The following is a 20118-nucleotide window of genomic DNA, read 5'->3' as shown; positions in this document are numbered from 1 at the left end:
TCCCAGACTAACCACAGTAATAATGTAATACACTTCTGTGAGTGCTGATTTGTCTTTGCAATATTTCTTCTCCGAGTTATTTAATTGTCTTGTATTTATACGTTAAAATTGACAAAAAATGGGGCTTCCCTGGTGGCGCAGCGGTTGAGAGTCCGCCTGCCGATGCAGGGGACACGGGTTCGTGCCCCGGTCCGGGAAGATCCCACGTGCCGCGGAGCGGCTGGGCCCGTGAGCCGTGGCCGCTGAGGCGCGTCCGGAGCCTGTGCCCCGCAACGGGAGAGGCCACAGCGGTGAGAGGCCTGCGTACCGCAAAAAAAAAAAAAAAAAAAAAAAAAAAAATTGACAAAAATGTTAAAATTGCCTAAATAAATTTGCAGTCAGGTTCTTTAAGTTTGAGAACTTTCACAAAAGGAAAACATTTCTGATCTCTTTCCCTGGTGGTGGAGCTTGGAAGCGGTAGGACCACCCTGATGAAGGCAACTCGACAGTAGCATCCTTTGGCAGGCAGCAGGCACGCTGTGACCGTGAAGTCAGAGCAAGGATTGTCCTGCCTCCCGAGATTGCTTTCTGAGGTCTCTTTTTCATTTTCCTCTTGCTCTTTCAAGATTATCTCTTTAACGCACGTTGCCATTGGCTCACACAAGCCCCAGATTTGGATCCCCTCCAAGTGTCTGCTTCCTCAGCATCAAACAGTAGGATTTCAAGAAGGTGAGGATCGGAATTGGGGTTTCTGGGGAGCTGATTAGCAAATAGGAGCCACGAATGGGGAAAGCTGGCCTCAGCTCCACAAGAGGTCTCTGAGCAATCTCTCCTTCCACGATGCTCAGTTGCCTCAAAGATGCTGAGTACTAATTTGATGAGAGAGGTGGTGAGATACTCTAGATTTGGGGGTGAGATATCAGAAACCAAATCTCCCAAAGCAGATTATGTAAACAAAGTGTGCACGAAAGGATACACAATGTCTGACAACCTTTAGGTCCTGCCCCTCACCCCTTATTTTTCCTATTGTGTTTTGTGTCTGGCTACAGTCCTTAAGCCAAATTCTCGTCTGTATTTTTCCTTCAGACAGATAAGGGGCAGGACAGAGAGAATGTTCCTGAGAAGCATCCTCCTTTGGCTTTCAAATTGGTCCCACAATCTGAGACTCTACTGAAGGAGACAATGGTGGTGGCAATATGAGGAGGCAAGGAGTATCACAACAGTGGCCAGTATTTGAAGGAGTATTTTCTCAGAACATTGGAGAATTTTTTTTGTTTTGTTTTTCCCCCCAAACACTGCATTCATTAATCCCACAAAGTAACTCTGTTAACTTCAATGAACAGCATCATGATCGTTCTCAGTAAAAAGGGTGAAATGTCTTCATTGGAGATACTGGGTTGTGTTTAACGAGGTCACCTAGGAGGCAGGTTAGCTTGTTGAAGGTCATTTCCACAAAGAGCTAATTTACTGAGCAAGCAATTTATCAAATGGACTAGCGGGTTGTCACTTTGTCTCCATAAGATCATTTTAAGGACTGTTGAGTTTGTCTCTGCTTCAGCTCCTCGCTACTGCCGTTGGAGTCTGAAGGACGGACAGGAGAAAGACAAGACTGAGTGGACATAAGAACATCATCTGGAACGGGAAGAATTCTTAGCAGTATATTCTTTTTTCTTTTCGCCTCAGTCTCTAGGTACAGCATCAAAAAGTTGGGGGGGACAAAACTTGAATACATTCTTCCAGAATGTGTTCTTTTAAATACATTTATAGGACTTCCCTGGTGGCGCAGTGGTTGAGAATCCGCCTGCCAATGCAGGGGACATGGGTTCGAGCCCTGGTCCGGGAAGATCCCACATGCCGCGGAGCAACTAAGCCCGTGCGCCACAACTACCGAGCCTATGCTCCAGAGCCCGCGAGCCACAACTACTGAAGCCCAAGCGCCTAGAGCCTGTGCTCTGCAACAAGAGAAGCCACCACAATGAGAAGCCCGCGCACCACGATGAAGAGTAGCCCCCGCTTACCACAACTAGAGAAAGCCTGCATGCAGCAAAGAAGACCCAATGCAGTCCAAAATAAAAAAATAAAAAATAAAAATATTTATAGATATATACCTCGCTGTGAAGAAATCTTATGCTCCCTGGTGTTTCTCTCTTTACCTCTCAGCCTCAAACTAGCTGCAGGAAGCTGGAGCAGAGATGCATTCAGCATTCTTTAAAATATTGTGATAAAAAACAAAATGATCTCCAGTCAACTAAAATTAAATTGTCATAGAAATAATTTGGCAAATTGGCTGTTTTCAGCAAATTAATTCAGAACGGACCTTCTCTTCTGTGTCAAAGATGGAGTGCTTTTCTTTAGAGTCAAAGACCTGAACCCTCCAAGAGAAACATTTGTTGGTTTCCACCTTGGATGCAGACATGTGGCTCCCTGGGAACTTCTTTGGCGGAAGCCCCCCATGGCAGGACAAGGGGCAGACCCTCTGGTTGGGGTCAGAGAAGTTATACATGGTGGTACCTCAGGGTCTAGTTTCAGGCTTTCATCTTTATAAAGATCATGAATCAGCTTCAGAAACAACAGCATACCCCATCACATTCCATATCTGATTCTTAACAAACATTTGAGAAATGACTTGGAGATGGGTTTCTATTGGGACACAACCAGAGAAAGGCTTCATGGATATAGGGACCAAGATATGGAGGTTTTATATCTCAGGGACATAGAAATCTAAGATATGAGTCTGATTTTTATATAAAACAGCTTGTAGTCCAAAAAGAATCACTGAAATTTGCTTGGAGATTTAAAAGCTAAAAAGTAATAGCCTTCCTTCTTTTTGGTTTTATCCCTGCATTTCAGGCTTATTGAAAAATACAGCTTATATGATAATATACATTAAAGCATAGACCAAAGCCTAAGAATGTAGGCTGGCTATACACCAAAAGGGGTATATGTGTGTAGCAGAATTTACAAAGAATGAGATCAAGAGACTAAAAATGTTTCTATCCTGGATGGAAATGTCAAGTAATATGTAAAGGTCATCAGTGATTTTCCCCCGTGGCTACAAAATGGACTCTTGAAGAAGAACTCACTGTGAACAAAGGCAGTAATGAAAGGAAGCAATAATCCCAGCTTTTAGATACAGTATATGTGAGAGTTCTGTAAGAGTACATATTCACATTCCAAGAGATTTAATGGTGATAACTTGATGTCTAGTTTTATTTACCCCTAGACCATAGCAAATTTTGCACGGAGGCACATCACATAGTTTGCTGCATTATTTAAGAGCCAATAGTAAGAAAACAAAAAGTAAGTGAGATAATGGGTTTGGTGCTTTAGTCGAGTGACACAGATTTATGTTATGGAATTTTGAAAATGAACTTGGTTAAGGATGATACATAGGGGACACAGCTGAACATGACTTATTTTCTTTCATTCATTCATTCATTCAGTACCAGTTGAGCTACAACTCCGTGCTCAACACTGTACCAGGCACGGTAGGAGATACCAAAACTGTTTCAATGAGTAACTTACAATCCAGTTAGAAAAACATGCCTCACATGAAAACAATATGAGGCAGTACATTGTTGTCAAATGATGATGGAACCAGCTGTGATTTATGAAGTACTTTTCTATGAGCCAGGCATGGTGCTGAGTGCTTTATATTCACCCTCTTGTTCAAAGCCACTCTAGGAGGTAGGTGCTATTATTATCCCCATTTTACAGATGAGAACATTGAATATCAAACAGCTAAAACATCCCAAAGCTCGCACCACTTGTAAATGGCAGAACTGGAATTTGAACTCAATTTGAACTGACTCCAAGACCTAAGTTCTCATTAAAGAAATTGTTATGGGAATTCAGAGAATGGGGAGGGCTAGTAGAGAAGAGCCGAGCAGGCCCTTAAAGCAAAGACAGGCTTCAGATAGGCAAGGAGGAGGAGGAGGCCTACTGGGTCAAGCATACAGTAAATGCATGGAGACTAGCAAAGGGCTTGAGTTAAGGATATTAGCTGAGCTGTCCTCTGGAATTAATATGGGACCAGATTTTGATGGAAAATGAATAGTGGGCAGAAGATTGTAAAAACTGTGGGTAATGATCGGCCACGAGAAACTAATGTCGAGTTTCAAGTTGCAGGTCTGGAGATGGACTGCAGGCCAGGCCCGGTGAGCTTCTCCCAGGTGACTAGTGGCGAGGCCGCAGGCGCGGGGGGCAGCTGGGGGACCCTGCTCTGCCCCAGTCGCCGCCTCTCCTCTTCCCCCCTGGGCCCCACTACTCTACTTCCGCTCGTGGGCGCACACGCGCCAGGGGCAGAACTACTATTACGGCCCGCGGAGGGGCGCCCAGGCAGCCGCAGTGGGCGGACCTATTTCTCCCGCCTCTGGTGAAGTTGGCAGCCCGTCCCGGGGCCCTCCCCACGGCCGCTTGGGAAGGCAGCCTTGACCCCCGCCCGGAGTCAGTCCTTTATCTCCGCAACTCCGAGCTTTTTGCTCCGCGGCGGCGGATCTAGGGGCGGTGCTAGAGGGCGGGGCCAGGGATGGGGTTGTAAGCTCGTCTCAGGGCTGGGCGGGGCCGCCGGCGATAGAGCGTGGTAGGGGTGTTCTGGGCCTCAGGCCCGGCTCTGCGGATTCGACTCTGCGCCGGGGGCGGGTCCGGGGCGTCCAGAAGCCCGCGACGGAAGGACCTGTTTCAACAGCCACCGCTGAGGTCGGCGGCCGGGGGGGAGGTAAGGGGCTCAGAGAGGCAAACGTTCCCGCCCGGAGCCAAGTTCCCCGCTGCTCTCGCGGGCCACCTCGTTTTCCTTCCCCCACTGGCCGCGACTCGGAGGGTTCCGTTCCGCGGCGGGGGCGCGGCCGGGGACTGGGCTGCGAGTGGGCTGCGGCAGGCGGGTCGGATAGAGTTCGCGGCCGGCCCCGAGGCCGCCTCACGACAGCCCGAAGGCAAAAAAGGCTCGGCGGGGGCATCGTCGCCCCACGCCCGGAACTGAGTTCCCCGCTTCTCCCGCGAGGCCGCCAGAGACCCGCGAGCGTCGGGAGCGCTACGGGCCTGGTCAAGGCGGGGCAGCCATAGCGCCAGCCCCTGTCTCCGCCTCCGCGCCTTTCAGCAGTAAGAAACACTAGTTGGCTTGCTTTCCAATCATAGTTTGGTTCTGTCATTTAAAAAAGTCCCTACCTCGTAACGCCGGGCTGCATCTCGAGAACTGACCGAGGCTGTGAGTGCTTGGGAACCGGGCCCGCTCGGCGGCCGCAGCCCGGGCGTCCCACCTCCTTGCAGCAGGTCGGACGCCGAGGCCCCGGAGCAACGTGGAGATGAGGAGCAGGAGCAATTCCGGGGTCCGCTTAGACGGATACGCGCGGCTGGTGCAGCAAACAATCCTGTGTTACCAGGTAAGGAGGGAGCACCCCGCACTGCCATCTCGAGGCACTTATTCTCCTACCCAGTCCCCTCTCGTGTCCTGAGACTTTGCAGTTAAGAGGTTTCCTCTTTAAATCCAGTCCTTGCTGGCCGATGGTTACTCCCCACCCCCATTCCCACCCCGTCCACTTTACGAGCCAGGGGACCTAAGGGCTGTGCGGCTACACTTCACAGGATTCTTTGACCACTGTTTGGGATCGAAGATAAAAGGAGCCCCCTGGGTGCCCTGGGTACAAAATGCGTCTTTCTGCATTGACTCTGCTTCTTTTGGATGGAAGGAGGTGTGTGTAGGTTGGACAGAGCACACTGAATGAGGATGGTGAGCTCTGGACTGCGAGGACAGTAGACAGGAGTGAAGAAACTCCTGAGGTGTGCCTCCCACTCTGGGGTGTGTGGCGACTGCTGCTATTCTGCCCTTGAATTATCATGTTAGAGACCCACCTGTGAGGGTCTTAGGGCTTACTCTGGTTGCTATTTTACAGATGAGGAAACTGCAGGCCAGAAAGGTTACTGCAGGTAGCAGGGTTAGACCCAAACGCAGGTCTTCTCCCAAGTTGGAGGGGATCTTCGAAGCTGCCCATGTGGTCTGAGGTATGGAATGTCTTTTGTTTTCTATTACCCGGCTAAAGTTATATCTGGGCCCATCATATAAGACCACTGGACTATTTTTATTCCTAGTGAAGGCAACAGCTATGTTGCTTGCCCTCAATCAACAGCAATTATTTATAGGAGCTCCATGTCAGAGAAGGAAGTGGCCTTCCAGGGTAGAGGCCTGGCCTTCAAGTTGGGAGCCATGGTCACTGTTAAGCCACTGACCCTTTTCCCTATAGCCTGTTTCACAGCCTTGTTTCTTCATTCGGGAAATATTTATTGTGTACCTATTATGTGCAAGGCACTCTGTCAGGTGCTGGGCCTACAAAGAAGAATAAATACTTGTAGTGCAGTGAGATTTATGCTTAGGGAATAGGTCCAGAGTCCCTTGTCTGAAACTCCTGGGGTCAGATGTGGTTTGCAAGTCAGCAGTGTTTGGACTTTAGGAAGGTAATATACATATATATTCTCTAGTAACTGCAGTGAAGTCTAGGCAGCACCCTTAATCAAACACATTATTATTTTCCACGTTGGAATATGAAGACTCACACTGAGTAGGAAAAGTAGACTGAAAGTAGTTTCCCATCAGTTCAGGTCACCTTTTGCCACCAAACGAGCTTGCTGCAAAATTATGAAAACACTAAATTTTCAGAGCATATTGGCTTTTGAAATTGCACATGAAGGACTGTGGTTCTTATTTTGGGAGCTTAGCCCAGTTTGGGGAGCAGGGAGGAGTCCTGGAAGAGACGATGTTCAAGCTAAGAACTGAAGAAGAAGTAGGCAGGCAAATGGGAGTGATATATTTTTTTTTGCTTTCCTCTTTGGAATATATTATAATTACTTCTACAAAGTGTTTTAAAAATCCAAGGTGAAAATCCTTGCCCTTCATTACTGTGATGGAAGGGGCTTTAAGGAGAACTGATCAAGCTTGGTTCTTGTGTCACACCTGGGTTTGAATCGCTAGCTCATCCTTCAACTACAGGTGTAACCGTTTCCCAGCCTCTCTGACACTATGCCCTTATCTGTAAAATGAGGACATAAACACCTGTGATTACTGCCCAGTATGTTGCCCCACCCCCCAGTAGGCAGTTAGCAAATAGTGAGTGCTGTTGGTGGTGTTATGATTTTGATATAGGCCACACATATCCAGGCCACAAGTCCTCGCCTCACCACCCTGGCCCAGGATGCTCTTTTTCCTGAAGGCCTTGATACAGCTACTAATTGCTTTCGGGTCTTTGAACATAATTATGTCTCCTCATGGATTCTGTGAGATCCTTAAGCACGGAGACCTCATCAGTTTCCTTCCTTTTGCATCAAGCAGTGCTCCAGGCACATGAAAAGTACCCTTAAGTCCTTGTTGATAAAGTATGTTCTGCAGGCTCTGAGCCATCCTAATGACCCAGCTATTGATCCAAGCTTACCTTCCCTCAGGAGCAAAAGAACTGTCTTCCCATTAAAGCAAATCTGCAGCATTGGACTTTCCTCTCCAACATTTTAATGATTAAAAAAAAGTTGTCTGAGCCTTTAGTTGTATTTATTTTGGGGGTAGTTCGTGCGAAGCCCTCATGTTTGCCCTGTTTTTCCCTTCCTGACTTCGTAGTCGAGCTTTTCTGGTTAACCAGAACACTCCAAGTACGGTTCTGTTGGAAAATCCCGTGAGTCTGCACATGCAGAATCACTCCTTCCCACTCTCCCCCACCTCGCACCCATCCCGCCCCAACAGCTAGTTATCACAGTTGTAGAGCCCTAACCCGTTTAGGGCCTGGTCATCTTTTCTGAGTGATATTAGGCAGGTCACCTATCCACTGTGTAAGAATGAATGAGCAATTTTATGTTATGCATATTTTACCACAATAAAAAATGAATAAGCTGGACTCTGAATTAGTGGTTTCTAAAGTTTATACTATATTTCCCATCTCCTGTAGATAGGTGCAGATGTTTATGAGGCAATTTTCATTGTCACCTGGTACAAGGCTGACCTCTTTCTGATTTGTTGGGTTTTTTTTTTAAAGTATAGTTGATTTACCATATTAGTTTCAGATATATAACTTGGTGATTCAATAGTTTTATAGATTATATTCCATTGGAAGTTATTATAAAATAAGGGCTATATTTCCCCGTGCTGTACAATATATCCTTGTAGCTTCTTGATTTTATACATAGTAGTTTTTACCTCTTAGTCCCCTACCCCTATCTTGTCCCTCCCCGCTTCCCTCTCTCCACTGGTAATCACTAATTTGTTCTCCATATCTGTGAGTCTGTTTCTGTTTTGTTACATTTGTTTGTTTGCTTTATTTTTTAGATTCCACATAAAAGTGATAAAACACAGTATTTGTCTTTCTCTGTCTGACTTATTTCACTAAGCCTAATGCCCTCTAGGTCCATCCATGTTGTTGCAAATGGAAGAATTTCATTCTTTTTTATGGTCGAGTAGTATTCCATTGTATATATACACCACATCTTCTTTATCCATTCATCTGTTGATGGACATTTAGATTGCTTCCATATCTTGGCTATTGTAAGTAATGCTGCTATGAACATTGGGGTGCGTGTATCTTTTCAAATTAGTGTTTTTGTTTTCTTTGGATATATACCCAGGAGTGGAATTGCTGGATCATATGGTAGTTCTGATTTTAGTTTTTTGAGGTCCATACTCTTTTCTGTAGTGGCCGCACCAATTTACATTCCAACCAACAGTGTGCTAGGGTTCCCTTTTTTCCACATCCTCACCAACATGTTATTTGTGTTCTTTTTGGTAGCCATTCTGACAGGTGTGAGGTGGTATCTCATTGTGGTTTTGATTTGCATTTCTCTGATGATTAGTGATGTTGAGCTTTTTAAGTTGAGATCAACTTACATTGATTTCACTTGTTAGAAATCACTCGGTGTTAAATATGTCAAACTCATAATTATTCTTTTGTTAGAGGCAATACTTTGTTCACATCAGCTAGCATATCAACTAATTCCTTTTCCTGTGTCTGGGAAAGAGAATTTTTTCCATTAGTCATTTGCCAAATGTACTTACTGCTAAATAATAAAGATTGACAAAACCAAAAGCCAGTTTTTAAAAAAGACTAATAAAAAGGCAGTCACAATAGATGTAAAATTTTAAATTAACCAGATAATGGAAATTAATTTAAAAAAAATTTTAAAGCTATGTCATTTATAAGAGACAAACCTAAAACAGAGGATACTGAAAGGTTGAAAGTAATTAGTGAGACAAGATATACTAGGCAAATGCTAACCAAAAATAAGTTGGTGTAATTATATTGATACTAACATAAGGCAGATAAGCTTTTGAAATTTAAAAGAATTCTATTAGGGATTAAGAAATGTTATTACTAGATGATAAAAGGATAATTCACCAAAAAAAATAGAGCAGTTTTAAACCCACAGAATACTAACAACATAGCTTCAAAATGTATAAAGCAAAACTTGAGTTAATTGTTAACAAATCCATAACCATAGTGGGAGTTTTTAAATACCCTTCTCTCAGATACTTATAAAGCAGAGAAATAATTAGGACCTAGAAAATTTGAACACTTCCATAAGAAGCAAACTTGATCAAGTATACATACGTAGAATTCTGTGCCCAACCAGTAGAAAGACGCTGGTCTCTTCACTTCTCGTCCCAGCCCTCGTGCCCCGATTAGGGTGGGCGTTCATTGCCCAGGAGCTAGGTGAAGGGCGATGCTGCATCGTTCTGTCTCTTCTCTGATAGAACCCTGTCACGGGGCTGTTGTCAGCCAGTCATGAGCAGAAGGACGCGTGGGTGCGGGATAACGTCTACAGCATCCTGGCCGTGTGGGGCCTGGGCATGGCCTACCGCAAGAATGCTGACCGCGATGAGGACAAGGCCAAGGCCTACGAGTTGGAGCAGGTAAGGCTGACTGGCAGCTGTGGCTGTGCCGCTCAGCACCTTTTACTTGAACTGAAAAGCCTACAAGGAGGTAGCTGTGTATGCAAAACAGTCTGGTACAGGCTTCTTCTCCATTTCTCCTATAGTATGTTTTGGGGAGGCATTTTGGTGGTCTCCACCTCTCATGTGTCTCTCCTTTTGAGGTTTTTCCCTCCATAAAAAAACAGCAAAAATCACACTGAATAGACATCCAACTTTCTAACTAGCTGCATTTCTCTCACACATGCTCTGTCAGTTTTATACATACTTATATACAAGATGTCATTATAAACTAATATGATAGTTTTTAAAGAGTCAGCACACCAGAACTACACATTCCAAAGTGTATACTCTTTGGAGTAATCATGCTGAAAGGATATTTATCCAAACATTATTGCCACTGCTTAAAACATGTTTGGAATTTCCTTTAAAAATGCCTTTCAGTTTGAGTCATTCCAAAGCAGTCTTTTTAATTTATAGTCACCTTTTAATTTTGAACCACATTGGTGTTGTCCAGTTTTTGTGCCTGTGTTACCATACAGCACAATGAAGACCTTTTATTTTCCAAAATCAGAAACCAACATACCCACCAAAGCGAAGACTTGCCATCACTAAGTATGTAAGAAAATAATCTGCCCCTGAGCACAGGAAGTATTTTCAGAGTGTTTTGAGTAATAGCGTTGAAGGAAGGAGCATTGATGTATAAAAGTATAGATCTCTTGGCATGAGAGCCTTTGGGATTTGTCTTTGATTCATCATTTCTCATTGGCTGGCACAGCCAGTAGATTGTCAGGTCCAGGGAGAGTTCTTACGGTCCAACTGGTGATTGTTTATAGCAACCAAAGTGGGCATGAGTGGCGGGCAGCCTTGACAGCAATAGGGGAGCTAAGAGAGGAAGCCTGTCTGTGCGAGCAAGGAAAGGACAGTTTGGATTTGACTAGACATGCTGAGTATGAGGTAATGAAATCACCCAGTCTTGGAGGTAAGGCAAGAATGGGTAGTATTTAAAACGCATATAGGGACTTCCCTGGTGGCGCAGTGGTTAGGAATCCTCCTGCCAATGCAGGGGACATGGATTTGAGCCCTGGTCTGGGAAGAACCCACATGCCGCAGAGCAACTAAGCCCGTGCACCACAACTACTGAGCCTCTGCTCTAGGGCCCGAGAGCCACAACTACTGAGCCTGTGTGCCACAACTACTGCAGCCCACGTACCTAGAGCCTGTGCTCTGCAACAAGAGAAGCCACCGCAATGAGAATCCTGCACATCACGACAATGAGTAGCCCCCGCTCGCCACAACTAGAGAAAGCCCACGCACAGCAACGAAGACCCAATGCAGCCGATAAATAAATAAATAAATAAATAAATTTTAAAAAAGAAGAAAATAAAATACATACAGCAGGCACTGAATGCTCCTCTAAGAACTTGGATGGCTATTACATAAGTGAATCATTCATTTAACAGTATAATAATTTGATATTCATGTCCTCCAAACTTTCTATCCTCCTGACACAAAATCCAAGTAAACCCATGCCTGTCTATTCACACTCACACGCATGTGTGCGCATACACACGCACACACACACACACCCCCCGCTACCTCTCCTCCGTAAGCAATTTCTGATCTGGGTTAGAGTAGACTAGATTTGCCGATCTGTGACTGACGATAGAGAGGCACAAATAGGCCACATTGTTTGATTTGTTGAGTGTTGTTAATAACTAAAGGAGACATCTCCCTTGATTATGGAAAATAACACGGGATCTTCCAATGATCCTCAACAGGGACACTACTGCTTTTGGGGCTTAGGCAGTACAGTTGTTATTGTGTGAGACTGTCCCATGAGTTGCAGGACATGTAGTGTCCTTAGTCCTTACTCACTAAATGGCTGTAGGTCCCACCCCCATCATGGTGACAATAAAAATGCCTCCACCCCACACTTCCAGATGCTCCCCCACCGCCAGGGATGGTAATGTCACCACCAGTTGGGAACCACTGTGCTTCTTCACAATGGAAAATAACTTTTCTTTATTTCAGGGGAAGTCGATTGGCAAATGTTTATGCTGCACACCATAGGAAATGTTAATTATAACAGTGTTAATTATGCCTTTTAATTATGAGGTAATATTTTCTGCGTCCAAAGAGTTTATGACATAAAGTGAGATTACACTCTAGACTCCTAGGATTTTAGAGATGGAAGAATCTGAAGGGTGATCCATTTCAGACTTTGGCAATTAACTTTTGTGGCCCTTCACTATGTCTTCCCCTGCAAACCATGTGCATTCTATAAGAGAGGAGACGCTGATGGCCCTGGGTGGGAACTTCTTTCAGCCAGGCTACTTTGGCCTAAAAATATCCCGTTCTCCAGCCACTTGTGAAGTAGTTATATAGAGTTTTTAATAGGACATATTAAGAGCAGTCTTTCAGTGGGCCTGAATTGTGGAGGAAGTGGGAGGCAACACAATGTATTGACCAGGAGCTCAAACTCTGGAGTCGGAGGGCCTGGGCTCTGTCCTTGCTCCACCTCCTGCCAGCTGAGAGACTTTAGCAATGTTGCTTCATCAGCCTCAGGTTCCTCATCTATAAAGTGGGGAAATAATAACACCCACCTCATAAGGGTGTTGCAAGAATTAGTGGGAATCCAGGTAAAGTGTTTTGTACAGTACCAGGACAGAACGTCTGATTATCATAGTGATATTGATATTATTTATAATAATAATACATATTATTAAGAAACGTAGGCAGCTACTTGCATCTTGTAAGAACTTTACTCAGTAGTCCAGTAATGGTGTCACAAATGGCTGTTTTGGCAAAGCATCATTATTTTGGGGCAGGCATGGTGGTGGACTTAATTCATCCTTAGTATAACAAAAATAAATTACTAAGAATTGTGATATAAAGCTCCAGGGTACTAGGCTTATAAAAATTGTCTTGCTAAAAGCAGGAGTCACTGGATTTCAGTGCCAGGAAGTGCCATCTGGTCCAGTTCCTTTATTTGAGATAAGTCACTTTGTCAAGAATTTCTTTGTGATGGAGTGGAGAGGTAGAAATAATCTAAACAATCAGAATGCATGTATATGCCTTCTCGGGGAAGGCTCCAGGCAGCACTGGCTTAGCAGCCATGTGGTGAGGAGGTTGTTTTCATGGCGCAGGGAAGCTGGCCTTATTACTGATTCCATTTTATGTCCGTAGAATGTGGTGAAACTGATGCGGGGTCTTCTCCAGTGCATGATGAGACAGGTAGGCGGAAAACGACAGATGTATTTTTGGGTCATCTGAGTGGGCACTTCATATTCATGGTGACAACTAACACTCTTAAAGTGTTTTGAACTTTTCTTCTCAAGATGAAGAGAAATTGAAAATATTTTGCTTACTTTCTCCTTTTAAAATTATCTTCAATAATTTTATTATGCTATAGAACCAGAGTCAAAGAATACTTTCTCAGAATCTCTTTTCAGGAGTTAACTTGTGTAAAAGGAGAACGTGCCCTTTTGTTTTGAAACTGGGAAGAAAACGTTGTTTTTAAAAGCCACTCCTAGAAAGCCATGTACTATTGTTTGTTGAGTTTATAAAAGGGTTTCTTTTGAGTTGAAATGCTTGAGTTTTTAAAACTTGACATTAATATTATTGATATTTTCAGTGAGGAGTAAATAAAACAATGTGTTGAGCATGTACTGTATACAGAACATCATACTAGGATCTACACAGATCCCAAGATAAATATGATAGTCCTGACCCTTAATCGGCACGTGCCTCATTAGTCTTCAAAGATGACATTGCTCTTTCCCTTTCAACATAAGGAAACAAGATTGGAAATTTAAAGAGGAAGAGGAGGTTCCTCTCCCTCCCCTCCTCCCTCCCTCTCATTGAGTTCCTACTGTGTGTCACAGCTCATGCTGGAGATATCAGACAAGGAAACCCTGCGTCTTGACCCCTCAGCCCTGCAGAACTTGTTGAAATGGCACTGGGCTCAGACATTTCTGGTGATGGGCAGGAAGAGTGCCCCGCACAGCCTCTCTGTGTGGTGCTCACTAGTGAACGTCCATCCCCTGCCTTCCATCCCACTGGCTTCCAGAGGTAACAGATAAAAGGTCTAGAACCAAGAGATTGACCTTGCCAGCCATGAACCCCTTAGTTGCGAGCAGCCGACTTGCTTTCTCAGGTGAATAAAGTGGAGAGGTTCAAGCACACTCAGAGTACCAAGGACAGCCTGCATGCCAAGTACGACACCGCCACCTGCAGCACCGTGGTGGGCGACGACCAGTGGGGCCACCTCCAGGTGGATGCCACCTCCCTCTTCCTCCTGTTTCTGGCCCAGATGACTGCCTCAGGTGAGCCAGGGCTGATTGACCTCATTCTACTGGGAGTGACAATCCAGAAGGGGGCAGGGAGGGGCAGGCATTGATCAGTATTCAAAATAAGCTATTTCTGTAAAGAAAAAGCCTGCTTCTTTTTGCGTTGCATTATGTGCGCTACTCTGTGACTGTTGACGGTCAGCCTCCTGAACCCTTGCAGGACGAGGGCTGTTGCGCCAGCTCTGTCAGCATCTCACTGGTTGATCCCAAAGCTTCCTTTGCTGTCTCTGTCGCCTAATTATTGGACCAACCTAGATCAGATCTACGTTCAACAGTTCAAATATCTGTAGATGGTGTCATGCTCCATTTTAGAGTTTTCTTCTCCAGGAGTAGCAGGCCCTTCAGCTCTTCCTCTCATTACCCTGTCACCCTCTTTAGACACACCCTCGTTTATCCAAATTATAAACAAACAACATAATTTCTAGAAGTCAGCAGTGTGCCCAGAGTTGTCTTTCAGTCCATAGCACCCATGCTGTGAGCGGGCCAAAAACTTCTGGGTGGTGAGCATTGTTCTCGTTGAAGCCCAAGCTGTTGGCTTTCATGGAGGCCTGGACACTGGGCCTCCCGAGCTCCAAGCTGCTGCCCCGCTCTGTGCACCAGATAGCCTCAAGTTAGGTCACTTAGCTGCTGTGTCTCAAGAGTTCTTATCTCCAGTCCCCTAAATTCATGCTCCTGAGTTAAAGGCTTCCCATTTATTTCAGGCTGCAAATGTGAAACTCTAAAAATAGGAGAAGTCAGTAAATAATACTGTTATGGCTTCGTGAATAAACCAGGCACTTTAAAAAATATGTTTTGGTTATGAAAGTTAATATGAGCTCACTGTAGATATTTTGGAAAATATAATGAAATACATAGAAAAAAAAATCTCACTGCCAATTTTCATTTGAATGTGTCTCCTCCAAGTTTTTTTTTCTATGCATTTAAACATATTTAAGGTCATACTGTATGCATAAATATAGTCTTTTTATTACATAGCATTATAACTTAACCATGTCCCCTTGATATTACAAGCTGTTTATAAACATAATTTTAATGACTTTATCAGTGGATATTCCATAATTAGTTTAACTATTCCTTTATTCTTTTTATTTTTTTTTGCTATTATAACTATGTTGCAATACCAACTTTGACCCCCATCTCTATTTGCTTCCTTCCTTTAGTTAGATATCATTCAGAGGCTACTCATACTTATTGCTAAATTGTTTTCAGAGCAGTTTACTAGTTAAACTTCCCCCAGTGATGTTAAGGGTGCATATCTTACCGTACCCATACCAGCGTCAAGAATTCATACTTTAAAAATACATGTTGGGGGCTTCCATGGTGGCGCAGTGGTTAAGGATCCGCCTGCTAATGCAGGGGACACGGGTTAGAGCCCTGGTCCGGGAAGATCCCACATGCCGTGGAGCACCTAAGCCCGTGCGCGACAACTACTGAGCCTGCGCTCTAGAGCCCGCGAGCCACAGCAGCTGAGCCCACGCACCTAGGACCCATGCTCTGCAGCAAGAGAAGCCACCGCAATGAGAAGCCCGTGCACCGCAACAAAGGGTAGCCCCTGCTCACTGCAACTAGAGAAAGCCTGCATGCAGCAACAAAGGTCCAGCTCAGCCAAAAGTAAATAAATAAATAAATTAATTAATTAATTAATTTAAAAAATAAAAATACATGTTGGAACTCTGCTCAATATTCTGTAATAACCTAAATGGGAAAAGAATTTGAAAAAGAGTAGATACGTGTTATACGTATAACTGAATCACTTTGCTGTACACCTGAAACTAACACAACATTGTTGATCAACTATACTCCAGTATAAAATAAAAATATGAAAAATGCAACAGGAGAACCAAAAAAAAAACAAACAAACATGTATTTGTCATAACCAGTTATACATTCAAGGACCCAAGCGAAAAACCAGCTCTCCTGGTCACTGCCTGCTTTAACACGTTGATGTAGCCGCCTGGGCAGATCCTGGGAGCTGGCCTTTCCATGAGGTGAAAAGCCATCTCCTGTAGTTGAGGGCTCTACTTTCCCCATCTGCTACTGGGGAGGAGTACCCGCCCTTTGGCTCACTCAAAGATAAGACAGTGGTTGCTCCGGGCTAAAATGCTTGCTTTGTGGAATCTTCTCTGCACAAATCCAACACGTACCCGAAAGCCCCACATCTTCTCTTTCAATCCTTTCTACTCCTAGGCACACACGCAAAAGTGGAGCCATTCTTTCCGTCCTCCCTTCCCTCCCCCCATCCTGCCTTCCTTCCTTCTCAGATTAGACATTAACTGTTACAGTTTACTTCATACTTAATTTTTGATGCCCTAGTAAGAAAAATGAAAATGAGGGTAAAAGGATTTATTTCCTAGTGTAATATTTGTAATTTGTAATTGGCAGCTCTCTCTTCACAACATAATTCCATAACTCCATTGTTTGTTTTTCTTTACTAGGCTTACGTATTATTTTCACTCTTGACGAGGTGGCCTTCATACAGAATCTTGTTTTTTACATAGAAGCTGCATATAAAGTCGCTGTAAGTGTCAAACCCAGTGTTTTTTTTTTCAGGTGTCCCAGCGTCAAAAAGAATAAAAATCATACAGCTCTTTGAGGGCCAGGCTGTTTGGGGCTGACCAGAAGGTTAGCAAGATTAGAGCTATAAGATTACGTCACCTCTGCACACAAAGTGCACATTTCTGTCCAGGAGCTCAGTTGGGGAGCTTTTGTTTTTGGAATGTGCCACATGCTCTGTTTGAATCCATCACGCTTATTTTAAATAAGACTCTAAAATGTCCTGTGGCACGTCCACAGGCCAGCCTGAATCAGGATGAAGGGCAACGCCATCAGCACCTCGGCAGGAGCTGCGGTGCCGTGGGGATCACCCCAGGCAGCCCACAGATAGAGAGGCTGGAGCCAGATGTGTGCCCTGGGCCAGATGTGTGCGGGTATAAATATGTAGAAACTCAGTTCCTCCAGGTTTTTGTCTGCTACAGAGAGTGGAGCCTGACACACTTATAGAGAACAGCTAAACTGCAAAGCTGACCATAAGAGCAGTAAGAAAAGGGTAGAGTTTGTTTTTGTTTTGTTTTTAAAAGCCATTAAAGCAAGGATCAGCAAACTTTTTCTGTAAAGGGCCAGAGAGTAAATTTTTTCAGCTCTGCAGTCTCCGTTGCTGCTACTCAACTCTGCCATTGTACCACAAAAGCAGCCATAGGCAACTCGTGAACTCGCGAACGTGGCTGTGTCCCAAATAGACTTCGTTTACAAAAAACAGGTGGCAAACTGTTTTGGTCCAAGGGCCGTAGTTTGCTGACCCCAGGTCTAAAGTGGCAATTCTCAACCAGGGGCAGTCTTCTCCTCCCAGGGGACATTTGGCAATGTCTGGAGTCGTTTTTGGCTGTCACTCTGGGGAGAGTGCTACTGACATCCAGTGGGTAGAGGCCAGGGATTCTGCCGACCATACTACAGTGCACAGGACAACTCCACACAACAGAGAATGATCAGGCTCCAAATGTCAGTGGTGCTGAGGTTGACAAACCCTGGTCTAAAGAAACTTGGGAAGTCTTTGTGGAAAGGGCGGGACTTCAGTTGGACCTTGGTGGATGAGTAGGGTTTAGATTGGCAGAAGGGAGGGAAAAGGATGTGGGAGTAGCAGGAACAATAACAGAGGCAGGAACAGGCTGTGAGCATGGGAACAGCTTGGGGAAAGGGGGTGCAGAGTGAAGGAGTATTCTTAGGGTGAAAGCTGAGTACTTAAGAATAGTAGAAAGTAAAGTCAGCTTGTGGACGTGCAGGAGGTGGGGCTGGATAATAGAGGTATGGCCACACAGACAGATTTGAACGTGATCCACTAGGGAATAAACAGGTCGTCATTTTAGACTCATGCTGGGGAGTGAGCTGATCAAAGCAGTTTTTAAGGATGAGTCAGTCACTTGGCTCCAACGTTGGAGTGAGGACGGGTTGGAGCGGAAAGGCCCAGCTGTGAGGAGTACTGAAGGAAGGGGTCCTGGGGCTCGGCGACAAGGCCTGCTTGGCAGGGAAGAGTCTGAAGTCACTCTCGTGCGTCTAAGTCTAAAATTTCTCATTTTGAAAATGTTCATCTTTCTCTATAAGAGTAAATTCCAGAATTTTGGCATTGGTCCTGTTCTTCTTGGGTTGCAGTAGTGCATATAGCATTATTTCAAAACGGTATCCAGTGCTTGGGTTTCTTTAGTGAAAATATACACTATAAAAGCTAGGTATGCATGTATCAAGTCCTCTGTGTGGATGGGCTGTTCTAAGCCAGTTCCTATTAATTTGTTTCAAAATAGCAGGAAAATTCAGTATTCTGAGCCTCAGTTTTGACTTTGGCTCCTGTTAGTTGCTGAGCATTTTTTTCCCAAGAGGTAATGTTAAAAATAGGTATTAAATTATTTTAAATGGTTTGGTTGGCTTCACCTAGTTATAACCCATTCGTTAAAGTTTCTTTATTCCATCTTACAATTTAATACAAGTTCAAACGTATCAGATAAGTAAAGGGCAGCCTTTTATTTTAAGATAAAATGTTCTGGTCTCTACAAATCAAGAGTTTCTTACAAATTACTAACTTTAGAAATAAGAAAATTGAGAGTGTCTTTGTATGCATTTTTGGTCCACTTGAGTATTTACTTCCAAAAGTCTACCCAGAGGTCAAATGAACTGAAATCGAGAAAGAACACAGCTTGAATATGTAAAGCCATGAATTTAGTAGCCTTCGAGAAGAGATATTCATGTTTCTTTATGCCTGCAGTGACATGAACGAATCATTTTTCCATAGCACTTTTCGTATACCTCTTTTTCCCTTTTTCTCCCGCAGGATTATGGAATGTGGGAACGTGGAGATAAGACCAATCAGGGCATTCCAGAACTGAATGCAAGCTCTGTAGGAATGGCCAAGGTGACAGTCTCGTCCTGTTTGTTCTTGCTTCTGTGCGTCTTTAACTGCCTTGGTTTGGTTCTCGTCGTTAGGGGTTTGGATTTGATCTGATTAGCGTATTTTTCAAAAGTCAGCAGCAAGTGTGGAATTCAAGTGGCACCTGTACCCCAGCCAACAGAAATTATAGGTAAAAAAATGTAGGTTTCTCACACCGAAATCTGCATGTACCTGAAAATAAGTGCATTCCCTCCTTACTATCCATTGTTATCACCCACACATCTAAGCTCTTGCTGTTGTCGAAGAAACTGGATGTATGATGTCCAGTCTTCTTTTCTGGGTCGTAAAGGGGGCTGAAGAATATGACCACTTTGTAGGACAGGGCTCACAAGTTTAAAAGTCTACAGGGTCAGGTCAGGCGAGTAATGTTAAACAAGTGAAGCCGGCCAGATAGAAAAATATCAGGGGGTGTTGAGGATGCTGCAAACTTTCTCTATAGGTATTCTAATTCAAAATCATTTAAAAAACTTCCTCAGGCCCAACAAAACATGCCTGTAGGGCAGATGCAGCCTGCTGGCCACCAGTTGACATGTCTTGCCCTAGACATTTAGCCTGCCTCCTCTCTCCCCTCTTCCTCAAGACTGAAGCATAATTTTAGACAGAGTAAAGACTCCAGAGCTAGAATTTTTAAAGCAACAATGGATTTGCTCTGTTAAGGTCAACTGACAGAAAACATACTTAATACTAAAAAACGTTAACATTCTTAAGTGCCAAATATGCTAACGTTAGAAGTCAACCACTAAAATGGGTGAAAGAAAAGCCGCCCATGAATTTAGCCCTCCACCCCTTACATGCACAAAGCTGTGTTGTTAATGTTTCATTTTTGGGTAGAATAGTAATTTCATTTTGGGAAATGGTTTTCTATTTTCTCTTTCTTGTTCCTACAGTGAGCAGCAAAACGCAGGAAAGCTCTTATCCACTGAGAATAGGGGTAGAACACGAGTATAAGACACTTTAGT

General features: G+C 44.2%; 1 protein-coding gene across 12 annotated transcripts in view; it reads left to right on the top strand.

Moving 5' to 3' along the window:
* The first annotated feature begins 4627 nt into the window (after window positions 1-4627).
* Window positions 4628-20118, top strand: part of PHKA2 (phosphorylase kinase regulatory subunit alpha 2) — a 58260-nt gene continuing 42769 nt past the window's right edge. For 4 of the 12 annotated variants that reach the window (XM_007106924.4, XM_007106923.4, XM_028482899.2 and 1 more), the window contains exons 1-6: window positions 4631-5357; window positions 9698-9856; window positions 13064-13111; window positions 14034-14202; window positions 16662-16744; window positions 19043-19123. In XM_007106924.4, the coding sequence (XP_007106986.1) occupies window positions 5280-5357; window positions 9698-9856; window positions 13064-13111; window positions 14034-14202; window positions 16662-16744; window positions 19043-19123 (618 nt within the window). In that variant the 5' untranslated portion in view covers window positions 4631-5279. Of the gene's footprint in view, window positions 5358-9697; window positions 9857-13063; window positions 13112-14033; window positions 14203-16661; window positions 16745-19042; window positions 19124-20118 lie in introns of all 12 variants that reach the window. The other 8 variants (XM_028482897.2, XM_028482894.2, XM_028482898.2 and 5 more) reach the window with 4 other exon arrangements.

The sequence above is a fragment of the Physeter macrocephalus genome, chromosome 21 (genome assembly GCF_002837175.3).
Source record: "Physeter macrocephalus isolate SW-GA chromosome 21, ASM283717v5, whole genome shotgun sequence".
NCBI classification, from domain to species: domain Eukaryota; kingdom Metazoa; phylum Chordata; class Mammalia; order Artiodactyla; family Physeteridae; genus Physeter; species Physeter macrocephalus.
The sequence above is the reverse complement of the archived record's forward strand: the minus strand, read 5'-3'. Positions and strand labels throughout refer to the sequence as shown.